Genomic DNA, 16,867 nt, shown 5'->3' with positions numbered 1-16,867 from the left:
TACCATATGCCATCCTTAAAGATCCAGGCAGTTTCCTGTTCCCATCTTTAAATGTTTTAAACGTAATTCATGATACCTAAAGCTTATATGGACAATAAAAACAATTTTAGAGTTTCAATAATTAAGAATAAAACAATTCACCTTTCTCTATTGTATTTCAATGTACTCCAACTGTCATCATTAAACCTCTTTCATATTTTTGGAACATTTCTAAGAACAAGTTCTATGAACTAACATAATGAAGTTGTTACTCTGAATTTAAAAATAGCAAAATTTAGGGATCAGCAGTTGGTGTAATGGCTGTGTCGCTAGACTCCCATGTATCTGACTATGGTTCGAGTCCTGGACCCGGTGGCTTAAACTCACGCTGGGCGTGTGTGCGTGCGTACTTAAGATCCCGAGAGGAGAATGGAGGAGAAGGGATTGCGACATGGCCATCTCCCCGGGGCATGATTTCTCACTTTCTGTCTCTCTATCTCTGTCTTTCTCACAAGCAAACGTGCCCTATAGCAAAAACCTCTCAAAAATAAAAATAGTAAAATTTGAAAAAATAAATATTCCAAAACTGATATACTTAGAATTCAATGTAGGGACCAGCAGATGGCATAATGGTTACATTGCTGGACTCCTATGTAGTCAACTGCAGTTCAAGTCCTGGACCTGGCAGCTAAAAACACACAGGGCACGTGTGCATGTGTTTCCAAAATCCCGAGAGGAGACTGGAGGAGAAGGGACTGAGGCATGGCCATCCCCACTGGGGGCTGAGTTCTCACTTTCTATCTCTCAGTCTTTCTCTGTCTCTCTAGTGAGTGCAGGCACCCTATAGCAAAAACCTCCAAAAAGAAAAGGAAAGAGAAGAAAAGAATGCACTGTATAAAGGATTTATCACAGTTAATTCTAAAAATTAATTTAAATTATCACCCTTGGTCGATCAAAAATCCAATTTCAACACACGTTCTTTATTGGAACTAATTCATTGACAAACTTATGATTTTTGGAAAGAGGGATAAAAACTTTTTACGAAGGAATGAATAAACAGAAATTTTTCGTGAATCAGTTTTGTTTCATTTTGTTTCTTTAATTTTTCCCAGAGGGCACAGGTGTTTGTCAGAGACACACAGAAGGAAGGGAGAAAAGTAAGAAAGCATCCCCCTGTTGAGGATAGCTGCACCACAATCCCTTCTCCTCTTTTCCCTCCTTTTGGGATTTTGGGAGTGCACATACACCTGACATGTTTTTCATAGCCACCAGGTCCCGGCTCAACCATGCAGTTAGCCATAAGGGATCCAGCCATCTTTACCACCATGCCACCGGCTGGCCTGAATCAGCTTAATATAAAGTAAAAAACTTACCTGACCTATCTGTAAATGAATTTCCTTTATAGCATTTGACAAGGATCCTATAATTTCCTTTATGTGGATGACATGAGTTTCCTCAATATCTTGAAATTTCTGGGTAATGATATAAAAAGTTACATATATTACATTTTATATATATCATCTAAACACTCATACATATGTAACTAAATATTTCTATAATCATGAGGTTTTAGAAATCACCTTAATATAAATAACAAAAATTAGCATACTATCATTACGTAATTTTTTCCCCTTTTTTTAAATTACACAATGTTTAACGATGCTTCTAGAAAAGTGGATCTAGCAGCTACACATATGAAATACGCTATTGAGAAAAATCTAACATTTTGTTACACCATTTCTTTTTCTTTCTTTTTTTTTTTGGAGAGGTTTTTGCTATAGGGCGCGTGCGCTCGTCAGACAGACAGAGAGAGACAGAAAGCGAGAAATCACCCCCCAGGGGAGATGGCCACACTGCAATCCCTTCTCCTCCATTCTCCTCTCGGGATCTTGGGCGCACACGCACACGCGCCCGGCGTGAGTTTTAAGCCACTGGGTCCAGGATGCGAACCGCGGTTGACTACGTGGGAGTCCAGCAACATAGCCATTATGCTAATTGCTGGTCCCACACCATTTCTTAGACAAGTATGAACTTCTTCATATTTTGGGGATACTACAAGTAAAAATCTACAATTATGGTCAGAAAATTAGAAGGACACTCAGAAGAGAATAATGCTACAAAAGCCAAGGGAGAAGAGTATCAAAACTGAGAAACACTTAGTTAACAAAGCAAAACCTCCAGTTTACTTCTAGGCTTTGTAATCTAGTCTACAGATTATTAAAATGCCTTCCTAAAACCTGAAATGTTAAAGAGTCTCAAAAAGAGGTAGTTTGGGATCAAAGAAATTTGGAAAGTCTATATACTCTATCTCAGTTCTCAACTAAAGATAGGGATGCAACAGTCCAACTGAAGAATGCTTTTAAACTATGAAACACAATGATCCTCCTGTAAAGCCTGGGAATGGGGATAAAAGAGACGAGAACATTTTTGGAAGAAATTTTCAAGTTACATTGATATTTGCTCCCCAGAGAACAAACCACTGTTGAGGGCCAACAGGTGGCAGGTGGCATTGTGGTTAAGAGTACTGGACTCCCACATGGCTGACTGCAGGTTGAGTCCCATACCTGGTGGCTTAAGCTTTCTCACTCTCACTCTCTCTCTCTCTCTCTCAATCTGCCCCTTTCTGGTCAAATTAAAAAATAAATACAGTTAAACAAAAATAATTCTTTAAAAAAAAAAAAAAAAAAAAAAAAACACTGCTGGCCTTGGCATCACGATAAACATATCAAAATCTCTGAGGGGACCAGCAGGTGGCATGATGGTTAAAGTGCTGGACACTCGCACATGGCCAACCACCCAGACTGGGTGGCTTGCTTTCTCACCACCAACCCCCCCCCCCCCCGCCATGAGTCTCTCTCTGGTCAAATTAAAATAAATGAATATTTACATTAAATTTAAAAATAATTCTTTTTTAAAAAGCAGGAAAAAACCTCTGAAAAATACCAAAAGTACGAAACTTGCTTCCCTTTGTCTTACGCAGCATTTCCTAAATTTCTTTGACCTGATAGCCCTTTTTGTTTTTCCTCTTTCCTGAAAATCTATTAATATCTCACAGAAAAATAATATTTCTCAAAACTGCATTTAAAAAATGCTGAACTACTCATTTTCAAACAAAACACATTTACCGTTTCTAATGCACAAACCCAATTACCATGTTTTTTGCCAAATTAAATCAGTTCTAAGGGATGTTTTGTTTTTCTATAGTTAATCAAATTAAATTCCCTTATCCCATATTCAATGTCCTAATTTTTTCAGCATTGCATTGCATAGTCAGAAATCACTAAGCTAAATTGTATCCATGTTTGTGTAAATATTAATAGTATTAACATCTAAAAATCAATACTGATAAAATTATAGTTTGAGCAGTAAGACAATAATCCAAAAACTTGAATCAACTTTATTCAGGAGGAATGGTAGAGTAAAAATATTAGGTCACTGGGAAAGTCATGAGATATTGTTCTGTTTTTCTATACAAAAATGCATCATGACTGTCCCAACAACCTAAGAGAATCCTTGTAGGGCCAGTAGGTGGTGAGGTGGTTAAGGTGCTGGGACTCCCACATACACAACTGCAGTTTGAGTCCTGGACCAGCCAGCTTGCTTCCTCACTTTCCCCTCTCTTGCACGTGCGTTTTCTCTCTCTCTCTCTCTCATTTGAACACATGGGCCCTGTATCTAACTAAGAAATAATAATGATGATAAATAAAATTAAATAAATAATTAATAACTGTTTAGGGAAAAAATAGGATACTTGTCATTGATTAATTCTGACAAAGTCAATGAGAATACCGATATTTTCAAGATCCTCAATCACTCCCAAGAACTGAGGAATATTGGGACCAGCAGCTGGTGTAATGGCTATGTCACTGGACTCCCATGTAGTTGACTGCGGTTCGAGTAGAGGACCCAGTGGCTTAAACTCGAGCCGGGCGCGTGTGTGTGCATGCCTAAGATCCTGAAAGGAGAATGGAGGAAAAGGGATTGCCATGTGGCCATCCCCCCATGAGGGGGTGATTTCTCGCTTTCTGTCCCTCTGTCTCTCTCTTTCTGGTGAGTGCACGTGCCCTATAGCAAACACCTCTCTAAAAAAAAATAATTAATTAAAAAAAAGAACTGAGGAATATTTAGTAGGATATTGATTCTAAGATCATAACAACACCCTCAGCTTAAATTTTAGCTATTTAATGAACAAGGTATTTTTCCCACAAATAGGCAGGCTTGATAAACACTGTAATTCGGTCAGATAGCCATTAATTTCAAATTGGTGATTTCTAACTCCAAGGAACTTGTCTTCATTCCCTTTTGATATATCTCCACTGAACAGGCATATCTCCCATTAATTATAAATGCTACTTTGAAGCATGAATCAAAACATGATTCAGATGTAATTTTGAAGTGTGGTATTTGGAGAGATGAGCAATGCTAACTACCACAATTTCTCAAAATTAGTGTCTTCTAAACTCAGAACAATTCAGCGATGGGAAATGAAAACAGCCTCAAATGTTTGAATATACATAAACTTTTTCAATAAATTAGACAGGCTTTTTTCTCTTTTAATTTCAAATTTACTATTTGCATCCATTCTTACATTATTTTTTTTTAAAAAAATACAATCCTGTCACCCACTAAAGATATTTAAAAGTACCCTGATCCTTAAAATTCTTAATCTGAGGGTGTTGTTTATAGCAAATCTCAAAGTTTCCATAAACTAACCATTTCATAGCTTTAAAGTACACAAAGTATCTGCATTCTGTTTCAACTTTTTTCCAATCTCCCATTAAAAATGGTTAAAAAAAAAAAGAGAGAGCAAAAAAAGTCACAATTTCAATCATTCTTATAAGAGAACTTAAATCTCAAATACCCTAAGTAAATTCTAACTTCTTTTACCACAAGGATTCAATTTCTTTTCTATTAATTACAGGTCCTGCCACCCAAATTTGATTCTCAATATACTGTCATGTTCCTTCCCACTGAGATTAGGTCAACCTGGCTAGTCTGGAACAAAAGGAAAGTGAAGAAGTAAATGGATTCTCTTGACTTCTTAAGTAACCCAAATTAAAGACTATTCTCTATTAAGAAACAGTAGTCACCTTGTATTGCAGCTGTGTGTGTGTGTGTGTGTGTGTGTGACAGAGACAAAGAGAAATCAAGAGAGAAAAACACACACATTAGTAAGGTATACCATTATCTTTGTTTAAAAGTAACAATCACAGCTAAGTTCAAATAAATTAATGCTCCCAACTAGAAAATGGGAGGATAAACAACTAAAATGCCATCTGTGGGAGGGAGGGACAAGGTAATAGGAAAACAATGAAACAAGGAGATGGATGCTGAAGATTCCTTTTTATAAAATCATATCAACACTGGGCCCAGCAGGTGGCATGGTGGTTAAGGCACTAGACTCTCACATGGCAGACCTGAATCTGGTAGCTTGTTCTCTCTCTCTCTCTCTTTCACTCTCTCTCTCTCTCTCTTTCACTCTCTCTCTCTCTGGTGAGCACACATGCCCTATAGCAAAATAATAATAATGATAACTAAAATAAGTAAATAACTCTTAAGAAAAAAGTAACATCAACAAATTAAAAACTCTGACTAGTAAGTTCTAATTTTTTTCCAATTAAAATAAGTAACTGAAAAGCAAACATTTTCATTGATTGAAAACTAATCATTTTAATGTAAAATTAACAAATCAACAATAATTGCCACACAATAAATGAGTGGTCCTAATCATTTAAAGGACAAAACAGTTTGCTCAAGTCTACAATGACCTTAGCTGCTGTAAAAAATTTAATGAACTAAACCCTTCTTGAAGAATTATCTTTTCACAGCTGCCATGACACTACATTTCCTGATTTTCCTCCTTCCTTGGGTTCTCCTCTTATATCTCAACATGCCTTCTTCTACCAAACTGTCAATGAAGAGTCTTTCATAGCTTGATCCTGAGGTCCCTTCTTACCTATGCTCTAATCAAAATGATGTTATCACTACCTTGTGTATTGAAAACACCCTACTTATTGGGTCATTGGAAAAGCCATGATGCATTTTTGTAAAGAAAAACATTTTTTAGCATTCCCAATAATATAGGCTCATGCACCTTTAGTCAAAATCTTTAGGACCAGGTTTTAGAATTTAAACTAATTTTAAAGATACACTGGTGTAGGGGCCAACAGGCAGTATAGTGGTTAAAGGCACTGGACTCTCAAGTGGTTGACCACAGTTTGAGACCCGGACTCAGTAGCTAGAAACTCATGTTCGCACATTGTGTGTGTGTGTGTGTGTGTGTGTGTGTGTGTGTGTGTGAGCCCAAAGTCTCAAGAGGAGAATGGAAGAGAAGGGAATGCGCAGTGTGGCCATCCCCCTTGGGGATTTCTCACAGTCTCCCTGTTGAGCTAATGCATCCTAAAAAAATGATACACAGTATTATGAAAGATGAAAATGAAAATGAAAAATGCCATGTATTTCATACTACCAGCAGGATCTGCATCTGTTTATCAAACACATTATTATTTCTAGACGAAAATGTATGTACATTCAGTCTAAGCAGGATAAACAGACTATGAATAGCCTCACGTCAACCAGTTCAGATCAAGTTTCACTGCCTAATGTGCTATAGAAACAAACATTTGGTTTCAGAGTTTTGGGGATTCAGAATTATGGGTGAAGAACAATGGACGGTCCAGATCACTTGGTTCTTATAAACTGTCCACGTGATGTCTCCACTTAGTTATCTAATAGGCATCTTAAAATTAACATTTTCAAAATTAAACAACTGATATTTTCCTACCCATCAAACTAACAGTTTTTCTAGTCTTTCCCATTTTATATCTATCCACATATATTTATGAGCCAAAGCCTGGAAGTGATCTTGATCTCTCACAGAATTCCTCTACCTACACCTCTGCTGTCTCCAATTCGTTCACTTTCCTCCTTCAGGTCCACCACACTGTCCCTAACTAAGTCTTTTCCTCTGACTACCATATTCCATCCTGACTGGACTCCAGATTCTCCTTTGGCAGTACTGCCAGAATAATCTTTTCAAATTCAGATCAGATCGTTTTGCATCCCTGACTAAAGCCTGAGGTAGCTTAGCTCCTCTTAAAAGAAGATCTAAACCGTTGCTAAAACTTGGTAGCTGCCTATCCCTTTATTCTCGTTTCTCAGAACTTTCTTCTCAGTTTTAGTAAGCGTCTTTTACTTTCTAGAATGTAATAGCTCTTTTACACCTCTGGGTCTTCATATCCATGGTCTCCACAGCCTAAAAGACTCTTACCCTACCAATCTCTTACTTACAGTCTTAAAGTCTCATTTTTAAATGTCATTTATCCAAAAAAGGCCTTTCTTGGCTCCCTAATCCAAATTAGATTACTTCTACTATCTATCTCATGGATGCCCATTTTTTTCCTTTGTAATATTTATAATAATTTATAACTTTATATTTAAACATGTATTTAATGTCTGTTTCCCTCCTCTATACTGTAAACCCCACCTAGAACAGGAAGATATTTGTATTATTTGTACATATACCATATACACCCAGCATCCAGGACAGTGCCTAGGAAATGGTGGGCAAAGATGAATGCACACATACACACATACAAGAATTCATAACCTTTGGTTTCTAAGATGTGAGTCATTCACAACTTTCAATGAAAAGACAAAAAGAAAAGTTAGAGTCAAAAAAACAGATTCATTATAGTCCTCCTTTAATACTTACCGAGTCCCTACCAGGAGAGCTGGGAATCATATATTTCAAATGCTGAAGACACAGCAGTAAACAAACAAAAAATCAAGGGACCAGCAGATGGCATAATGGTTATGTCACTGGACTCCCATGTAGTCAACCGCAGTTCGAATCCCAGACCCGGTGGGCTTAAATTCATGCCAGGTATGTTTGTGTGCATGCCCCAAGATCCCAAAAGGAGAATAGAAGAGAAAGGATTGCGGTGTGGCCATCCACCCCTGGGGGTGATTTCTCACTTTCCGTTTCTCTGTCTCCCTCTTTTTGGCAAGCACACGAGTCCTAGACCTGCCAGCTTAAAGATACTGGGTACGTGTGTATGCATGCCCCAAATCCCAAGAGAACGGAGGAAAAGGTATTGCAACATGGCCATCCCCTCTGGGGAAAGTGCTTTTTCACTTTCCCTCCCTCTCTCTCTGTCTCTGGCGAGTGCACGTGCCCTATAGCAAAAAAACGAACAAACAAAAACACATATGAGTAGAAGTTTCTAGCCCCTCAGAAATACTGTCTAAAAATAAAGTTTCCACCAGCAACCCCAGTATCAGAATGAAGACAATGTAGAAGAGCTGCAGCCAACCCCTGACAATCACATAGCACAAAGGAGAAGTAAAACCTGACACTATAAGCCCCTGAGATGTCTAGAGTGCTGTCACCTCAGCATAACTTAACCTGCCCTGACTGATACTGGAAATGAAATTCTTGGCATACCAGATGATAATAGGTACTAAAAAGAAAAATGAAACAAAAAGGAGGATAAGAACGGTAGGGGTGGAAAATGTTAGGTATGATTCATAAAAGGCAACCCTATCTTAAGCGAGGCTTTAATTATTTTTTAAGAATTTTTTTTTGGAGAGGTTTTTGCTATAGGGAGCATGCGCTCGACAGAAAGACAGAAAGCGAGAAATCACCCCTGGGGGAACGGCCACGCCGCAATCCCTTCTCCTCCATTCTCCTCTCGGAATCTTGGGCACATATGCACACGTGTCCAGTGTGAGTTTCAGTCACTGGGTCCGGGACTCGAACCGTGGTGGCTACATGGGAGTCCAGCGACAAAGCCATTACACCAACTGCTGGTCCAAGAATTACTTATTTATTATCATTATTTTTTAATTTTGACCAGAAAGCAAGTCGACAGGTCCGGAACTTGAACCACGGTCAGCAATGTAGGAGCCCAGCACCCTTAACCACCATGCCACCTGCTAGCCCCAAATTAGGCTTTTAATTAAAGTCTAAGAATCAAATCAGATATAATGTATCTAAAGCATATGGAAGACAGACACTTTTTATTGTAAAAAGTGTAAAAGAAGGATTTTTTAACTGCTTTGTTTACTGTTTCATATCCTCAGCATTGAAGTCGCTCAGTCTGCTCCTCAAGTAGAAATCTTCAAAATCCACAATACAGAGTTAACAATCAGCATTGTCTCCATTGTCTACCAAAGCCCTCATTTTCCTCAATTATCTTTAAACAGCTTCTTCTAATCTATCTGCATAATTCCTTATAATATTACAATTATTACATCTTTATCCACAATCTCCAAGACAAAATAATTGTTTTAAAATAGTATTATTAAAACATTGAGACTGGGGACCAGCAGTTAGCGTAATGGCTATGTTGCCGAACTCCCATGTAGTCGACTGCAGTTCAAGTCCCATACCTGGTGGCTTAAACTCACAACCGGGGCATGTGTGTGTGTGCCAAAGATCCTAAGAGGAGAATGGAGGAGAAGGGACTGCAGCATGGCCATCCCACCTGGGGAGTGATTTCTCTCTTTCTATCTCTCTGTCTCTCTTTGTCTTTCTGGCGAGCACACATGCCCTGTAGCAAAAAATATCTCTCCAAAATAAATAAATAAATAAAATCAAACATTGAGACTGGACATTTAAATTCCAATACTAAAAAATTACATGACAGAAAAATTCTATCATTTAAATCAGTATAGAAGATTCCCTCCCTCCCCCCCTTATCCATGAGGAATCCAACACTAGTGGATACTTAAACTGTACATAGTATTAAACCCTTACCCTATACAGCTTATATTTTTTTCTACACATACACACAATAATTTAATTTATAAATTAAGCACAATAAAAGATTAACAACAATAATATAAAAATAACAATATACAATAAAATTTATATGAACGTATTCTCTGTCTCAAACTATGTTATTGTACTATACTGCAGTGTAATTGAAATGTCAGACTACAAAAACCACAGATAAGGGGGAACTACTGTATACAAATATAAACACCCAGGTTTTCATTTAAAACCTTAAAGATACCTACCTGAGCTGTTTCTGTCATTTTCTGCTCAAAATCAGCTTTTGCTAATGCATATTTTTCCACATAGAGCTTATAGGTATCTGTAGCTTTCTTAGATTTAACAGCTGCCTGTAACAAAACAAAAACATTTGCAACTGTGCAATGACCTTTTTTCCTCTAAGCTGCCCGCCCCATCAAAAGCAAGGGAGGCAGAAACTGGATTGGTACTCACGACATGCAACAGTCCTTACTCAGTATGTTAGCTGAACAGAAATCCTTTAACTTCATCCAAATCATTGCACAGTATTAAATAAACTTTATGCCTAAAGACTCTGAATCATTTCTTTATGTGTCTCCTCTAGTTACCACATATTTTTTTCAAGTGTTTACTACATTTTAGGCACTTAGGGTTTTATAAAAACAAAACAGGGAACCAGCAGTTAGTGTAACGGCTATGTCGCTGGACTCCCACGTAGTTGACCGCGGTTCGCGTCCCAGACCCGGTGGCTTAAAACTCACACTGGGCGCATGTGCATGCATGCCTAAGATCCTGAGAGGAGAATGGAGGAGAAGGGATTGTGGCATGTCCAACCTCCCCTGGGGGGTGATTTCTCCCTTTCTGTCTCTATGTCTCTCTCTGTCTGGCGAGTGCATGTGCCCTATAGTGAAAAAAAAATGAAAAATGGGACTCTGACTCTCAGGAAAGTTTCAATTAATTTAGTCGACATTTACATTAATGATATAGAAACCATACCACTGCGTGGCATGTATGTATATTACATATTTTAAGTAAACTGACCCTTCTGGCTGATAAATTTTTAAGTTATTATTTTATTTTGAAATCTGGTCCTCCTCCTTATTTTTTGGAAAAGACTAAGTAAATATCACATAGACTAATGAGGCTCCATGTTCTTACCAGTCTCATTCCAGCAAAGCTAATTTCCATCACGTTCTTAGCGCTTGGCCCCCACACATGGCTCTAACACTTATTTACTTATATATAAACAGTATTTCTTTACAGAACTAAAGTTTATGCAAAAGGCCTCAAATTCTACATATTATTCTGAAAACTTACTTTTCTTGTACCTCATGCTTTTTAGACTTATCTATGTTAATATACATCATCTTAGCCCGCTCCTTTTCTAACTTTTTCACAGAAATTACACCAAAGAGGGTTAATGGACCCCAGAACCCATCACCTAGCTCCAAAGTTCAATCTATTCTTCCTCTCCCAACTTCTTTTGCTAGAGTATTTTAAATCTCAGATCTATTATTGCATCCCACTTAGTTCATTTATTTGAAATGCTGCTATATAGTATTACATTATACAAAATATTCTCCTAATATTGAATGCTGTTTTACATAATTTTTTTCAATTTGACAGTCTATTACTATGTAAGTCTAAAATACTTAAATGTATTATGATCATTTATATATTTGGATTAGTTTCTTTCCATTTATTTTGAGTTTTCTGTTTACTGTTCTTTATTTTCTTCTTCTCTCATCTTAGGTTACAAAAAATTTGAATGTTCCCTTCCTTCTGCTGATTTAGAAGACTGAGATTATATTTCCATTCTTTTAAGAGTTATACCTAATGTACATATTTGAGTATATTAACTCTGGTATACTATTAATTGCAAGGTATACCATTATCTTGCATCCCACTAAAACTTTTTTTTAATGTTGTCAACTAAGCCATGAAAAATGCTTTTTTATCCTTAGAATTTTTATTTTGTACTTATTGAAAGAGCTCTTTTAGACTGACTTACATATAGATTTTTATTCTATACTAATTATGTGTGATATCACTCTTATGGGATATAGAATATAATAAAAAGAAAAGGAAATTAAATTGAGATACCCTTAAACCTTCTATTCAAATTCTGACACTTCTCAATTACTTTCTTTTATTATTTTTTAAGTTAGTTTGTTTGTTTATTTGAGACCAACAGACACAGGTATTTCCAACTGGGTCTTGCTAGGCCTCAATCTTCCCCCAACCTCCCAGTCAGCCAGGATAAACAGACACACATGGGTGCACCAGTAGTGTGTTCAGGTCAACTCAGGATCCAAAACTAAGTCATCCATATGGCTTCAAAATCACAGGAGCACCCTATCACCTGCTCCACCATAGTGGGGCCTCAATTACTTTCTAATTCAGAGATCAGTGAGCTTCTTAAATTATATTATCTTCAATATCATTAAGAGCATTAGTGACACAGCATTCCTTAAAAGTGCTCCACTACTGGGGCCAGCAAGTAGCACAATGGTTAAGGTGCTAGACTCCCACAGGGCCAACCGTGGTTTAAGCCCTGAACCCATCAGCTAGAAAATCATGCTAGGTGTGTGTGCATGTATATGTATGCCCAAAATCCCAAGAGGGGAAGGAATTGCAGCGTGGCTACCCCCACTGGGGGGTGATTTCTCACTTGTCCTCCCTCCCTCTCTCTCTCTTTCTCTCTCTCCAGTGAGTGCACGCACCCCATGGCAAATACCTTAAAAAAAAGTCTCCACTTTTATGTCCATATTTTGATCTTATCAAAAACTTCAGACAACAATCAGAACTATTCCTTCCTCGGTGCCAGATGGTGGTACAGTGGTAAAATATCACACCTCTCTGTGGTAACCCTATATAGTAAGGCTCCCAGTTCAAGTCTAGAGACCTCCCTGAGTATGCCGGACATTTCTGTACCTATGATCCAAAGCTGGCTCAGGTTGGAGATGGAGTGTAGCATCAGAACCCTATTGGGTGTGTTCTCTCTCTCCCCCTCCCTGCCTCTCTTGCCTATGGAAGAAAATAAAAATAAATAAAAATTTTAAAAATCTATTTTTTCCTTAAACAATCCTGGTTTTTCAACTGACACATCAAAATGTTACAGCTATCCAGTCATGCAACCAAGTTTGTGCAAGCAATCAAACTACACCAAAAAGAGCACTTTACCAACAATTACATGATAATATCAGTTGAAGATACATTCTAATTTCAAAGACATGAGAAAAAAGAAATACCTCTCAGCTTTTAATATTTTTTTAAGTTTAGGTCTGAATTTATTTTTGTTTTACCTTATTATTATTTATAATATATTTTCAATATGAGGACTCTTGAACTTCTTCAATTCTAAGAAATTCTGATCAGTTAACTGTTCAAATAGTCCTTGCCCACCATCCCCTCCATTTCTTTCCTCCTGAAATTCATGTTAGATAAATGTGAGTAAGCAATGTACTATGTTCTGGGTGAGGTCTCTCAGCACTATTAATACCTTCCAGAGTCAATCTTTAGCTATATCAAGTTTGAAGTTTCTTTTCTCTATTGCTTTTTTAGTTTCAATAACCATATATTTTTTCCAATTTCAAAATTTTCTAACTAGATGTTTCTTCTTATCTAGTAGGTCTGATTTCATTATATTTCTTTTAACTTAATATTTGTTTTTTAAAAGACTTATTATTGTAATTTGACCAGAGAGAGACAGAGAGAGAGAGAGAGGGAAAGTGAGAAAGTAAGCCACCAGGTCTCGGATTCAAACAGTGGTTGACCCTGTGGGAGTTTAGCACCTTAACCACCACACAACCTACTGACCCCAGTATTTTTTAAGTTTATATTGATTTATTTCTTCAAACATCCTTAGCACATATAAATGTTTTTATTCACCAGTTTTACAAATTTAAATTTCACCTGTAGATTCTTATCATAATTATTCAATTTACTGGTTGTCTGGCTTAAGATTAGATTTCTTAGACATTCTCTAGAATTCTGGTTGTTTACTCATTCTGAGGCATCGGCTTTTTGATTTTTGCTCCCTCTTCTCCACTCCCTCCATCAGAAACACTGAACAATTCCATAGAATACAATGCAAGCAGTACTATCATACTATGTTTTATTTTTTATGCTCACCTATCTCCAACTAGCAGTTTTCAGGTTATCTCCTACCAGCCTTCCAAGGTCCCAATTTAGTATCACTCTTACAAAGGTAGTTTCGTTGTTGAGGGGGTTTTTTTGGTTTTGGCTTTTTGTTTTTTGGTTTTTTTTTTTTTTTTTTTTTTTGCAGAGGGTGTTTGCAAGAGAGAGAGAAAGCACCCCCAAAAGGTATGATCATTTCACAATCCTTTTTCCTCCATTTCTCCATCCTGTCAGGGATTTTGTCACACAAATATAGGTACCTAGCACGTTTTCCAAGGTTTCAGGAGCCAGGATTTGAACATCCAGTCTGTCATCTGGGAGACCACTTCCTATGTACCACGCTTAACCACTCTACTACATGGCTGGCCACAGTTAATTACTTCCTGGCAAGAATTCTAGAGATATAGTAAAAACAGTTACAAACTGATCCCTTGCCTTGATTCCTAGTCAGGACTGTGACTCTCTACTTTTTGTCCCTAAACCTTCAACTTCCAGTAAGGCTTTAGCAACAGCCCAAGAGCCTTCTTTCTTCCCTACCTATAGCTTTAGGCAATGAATCAGGATCTCTGTGCCTCATCTTAAGAGGAGAACCTTTAGACCCCTTTACCACACAAGAGCCACAGTCCACTGCCTACCTTAGGGCTTTTGAGTCCTAAGCCTGCATAATCAATCTCTACATGCCACTTCGGATTTCTGGTCCACAGAGATCATATTATGGCTCTTTCTGAAACCTGTTATTATGTTTTGTTTTCTCTTTTTATAATTTATTCATAATTGCTATGCCTGGAACAGCTAGTATTTTCAAGTCATAAACTTAGTCTTACCTTTTCCCCTCTTCCTAACTTTTATTGTGCAAACACTGAAGGACATATAGTACTCTAAATTCCACCAATTTTTTTCTTACATTCTCTCCTTGTTTTTGCCCAAGTTTATGCACAGTTAGAGTCACAATTACAATACTGTATAATTTGGTTTTCTTTTTTTTTTTAACTATATATTTTTTCAAACTTTTCAAAATGAGATATACCACATCAAGTAGCGAACGGCTATTTTAAACATTTAAAAAAGAGACAAAATTTATTTTCAATTAAAGCATGAGTTGGGGAAAAGGCTGTGGTTTACCACAGTGCTCCATAAATGTACTCAAAGTCAGCAATAAATCACCTACAACATACATTTAAAGCTTATTTCTAAGCATCTGTTCTAAAATCTTCCTCCAAAACCATTTTTATTTCATTGTTAAATCCTATACCAAGCATATATCTCATCAGTTATCTACTATTAAAAAAAATACTGCGTGGGGCTGGCAGGTGGCGTGGCGGTTAAAGGCGCTGGGATTCCCACATGGCTGACTGTGGTTTGAGTCTTGGACCTGGTGTCTTGCTTTCTCTCTCTCTCACTCTGTCCCTCTTTGGTCAAATTAAAATAAACAAATGAATAAATAAATAAATAAAGTTAAATATAATAATTCTTTTTAAAAAATTACCGCAAATGTGTCAATGACATTTTTAAAAGACCATTTCTTATGTGTTTCCTGAACTATTTACCAAAGACAACAGATTTTACAAATCCACTTCCACACTAGATAAATCAGTAATACTGTAAGGCTCATGTCTTCTTCAAAATTAGATCATTCTTGAGTGAATAAAGATTATATATACAGAGTTTGGTATGTCAAAATGCTCTGAAATGGTACAGGAACTAATTTTATTACAATTACCTTTTCTATTTCTCTTTGTGTAGCTCCTTCTTTTTTCAAACGCTCCTGCTCCACACACTTGGCATTGTAATTTTCCTTAGATTTTTGGAGGGCTTGAGTTATGCTCTGAATGGTTTGGACAGCTTCTAGAGTTCCTGCAACTTCTTCTTTAGTCTGTTTCATATGAAATGATTCACCAAAATTACTGAACTGTAAAGCACCCAATATCTGACCAACCAATTCTTTAATGAGTAAAAAAGGACACCTTTTTATGAGATTTGACTTGTTCTTCTCCATACTTCTGAACTTCTTTTATTAATTCTTGTAATTTTCTAACAAGATCCAAGTGACAATTTGCTAATTTCTCTGTGGACGTTTTAAACACATCCCACACTGGTGCAAATGTTCTGAAAGAAAGGAAAAACATGAGAATAATTTACTAAAAAAGAAAGTTTAAGGTTCTAATATGAAACTGATGGAATCAATAATGCTACAGTAAGCAATTTTACTGAGGTAAAAGATAAAATCAAAATAATGAATGAGATGATGACAGATTTTTTTAAAGAATTATTTTATTTAGTTTATTTATTTATTTACTTATTTTAATTTGACCAGAGAGAGAGAGAGAGAGAAGGGAAGTGCCAGGTCTGGGTTTGGGTCTCGAACCAGTCGGCCATGTGGGTGCCCTTAGCCACCATGCCACTTGTTGGCCCTGATAAACTTTTTCCTTTATTACTTGTGGTACTTTACTTTTTTTTTTTTTCCTATTAGGTAAAAGAGGACCTAAGTTCTACTACTAGCTATTTTCTATGTGAAATGCCACATAACTATAGCCTCATGCTTAGTGTGGTGAGATCTCTGGACTCACTCCTCTTGTCAGAGGAAGGGCCAGGGGGTGTCCAGTGGAGAGTGGATTTTTTAATCTTTGATTAATTATTTAAAATATTTTTGGACCTCCTGTACACAGAAATGGGCTAATTACATATCACAGGTCTTGTCATGGCCACCTCTTACTTAACTATATCATATTATAACTATCATAATATTATCATATTATATCGTATTATTTTTCTGAATTCATTTGCTTATTTGGACTTGTATCAGAAGCCTTTCTACCACAGCCTATTGTTAAAAATAGACTCTATTAAGGACCAGCAGTTGGCATAATGGCTATGTCACTGGACTCCCATGTAGTCGAATGCAGTTCATGTCCCAGACCTGGTGGCTTAAACTCACGCCAGGTGCGTGTACATGCATGCCCAAGATCTCAAGAGGAGAGTGGAGGAGCAGGA

General features: G+C 37.0%; 1 protein-coding gene across 1 annotated transcript in view; it reads right to left on the bottom strand.

The window, feature by feature from the left end:
- FCHO2 (FCH and mu domain containing endocytic adaptor 2) overlaps positions 1–16,867 on the bottom strand; it is a gene marked incomplete at its 5' end in the record, with an annotated part of 111,228 nt that overhangs the window by 69,830 nt on the left and 24,531 nt on the right. The window contains 2 exon segments of the mRNA XM_014584139.2: positions 1,353–1,451; positions 10,003–10,107. Of these exon segments, the coding sequence (XP_014439625.1) occupies positions 1,353–1,451; positions 10,003–10,107 (204 nt within the window).

The sequence above is a fragment of the Tupaia chinensis genome, unplaced genomic scaffold, assembly GCF_000334495.1.
Source record: "Tupaia chinensis unplaced genomic scaffold, TupChi_1.0 Scaffold145717_1, whole genome shotgun sequence".
NCBI lineage: Eukaryota > Metazoa > Chordata > Mammalia > Scandentia > Tupaiidae > Tupaia > Tupaia belangeri.
This window is presented reverse-complemented; position numbering and strand designations above follow the sequence as displayed.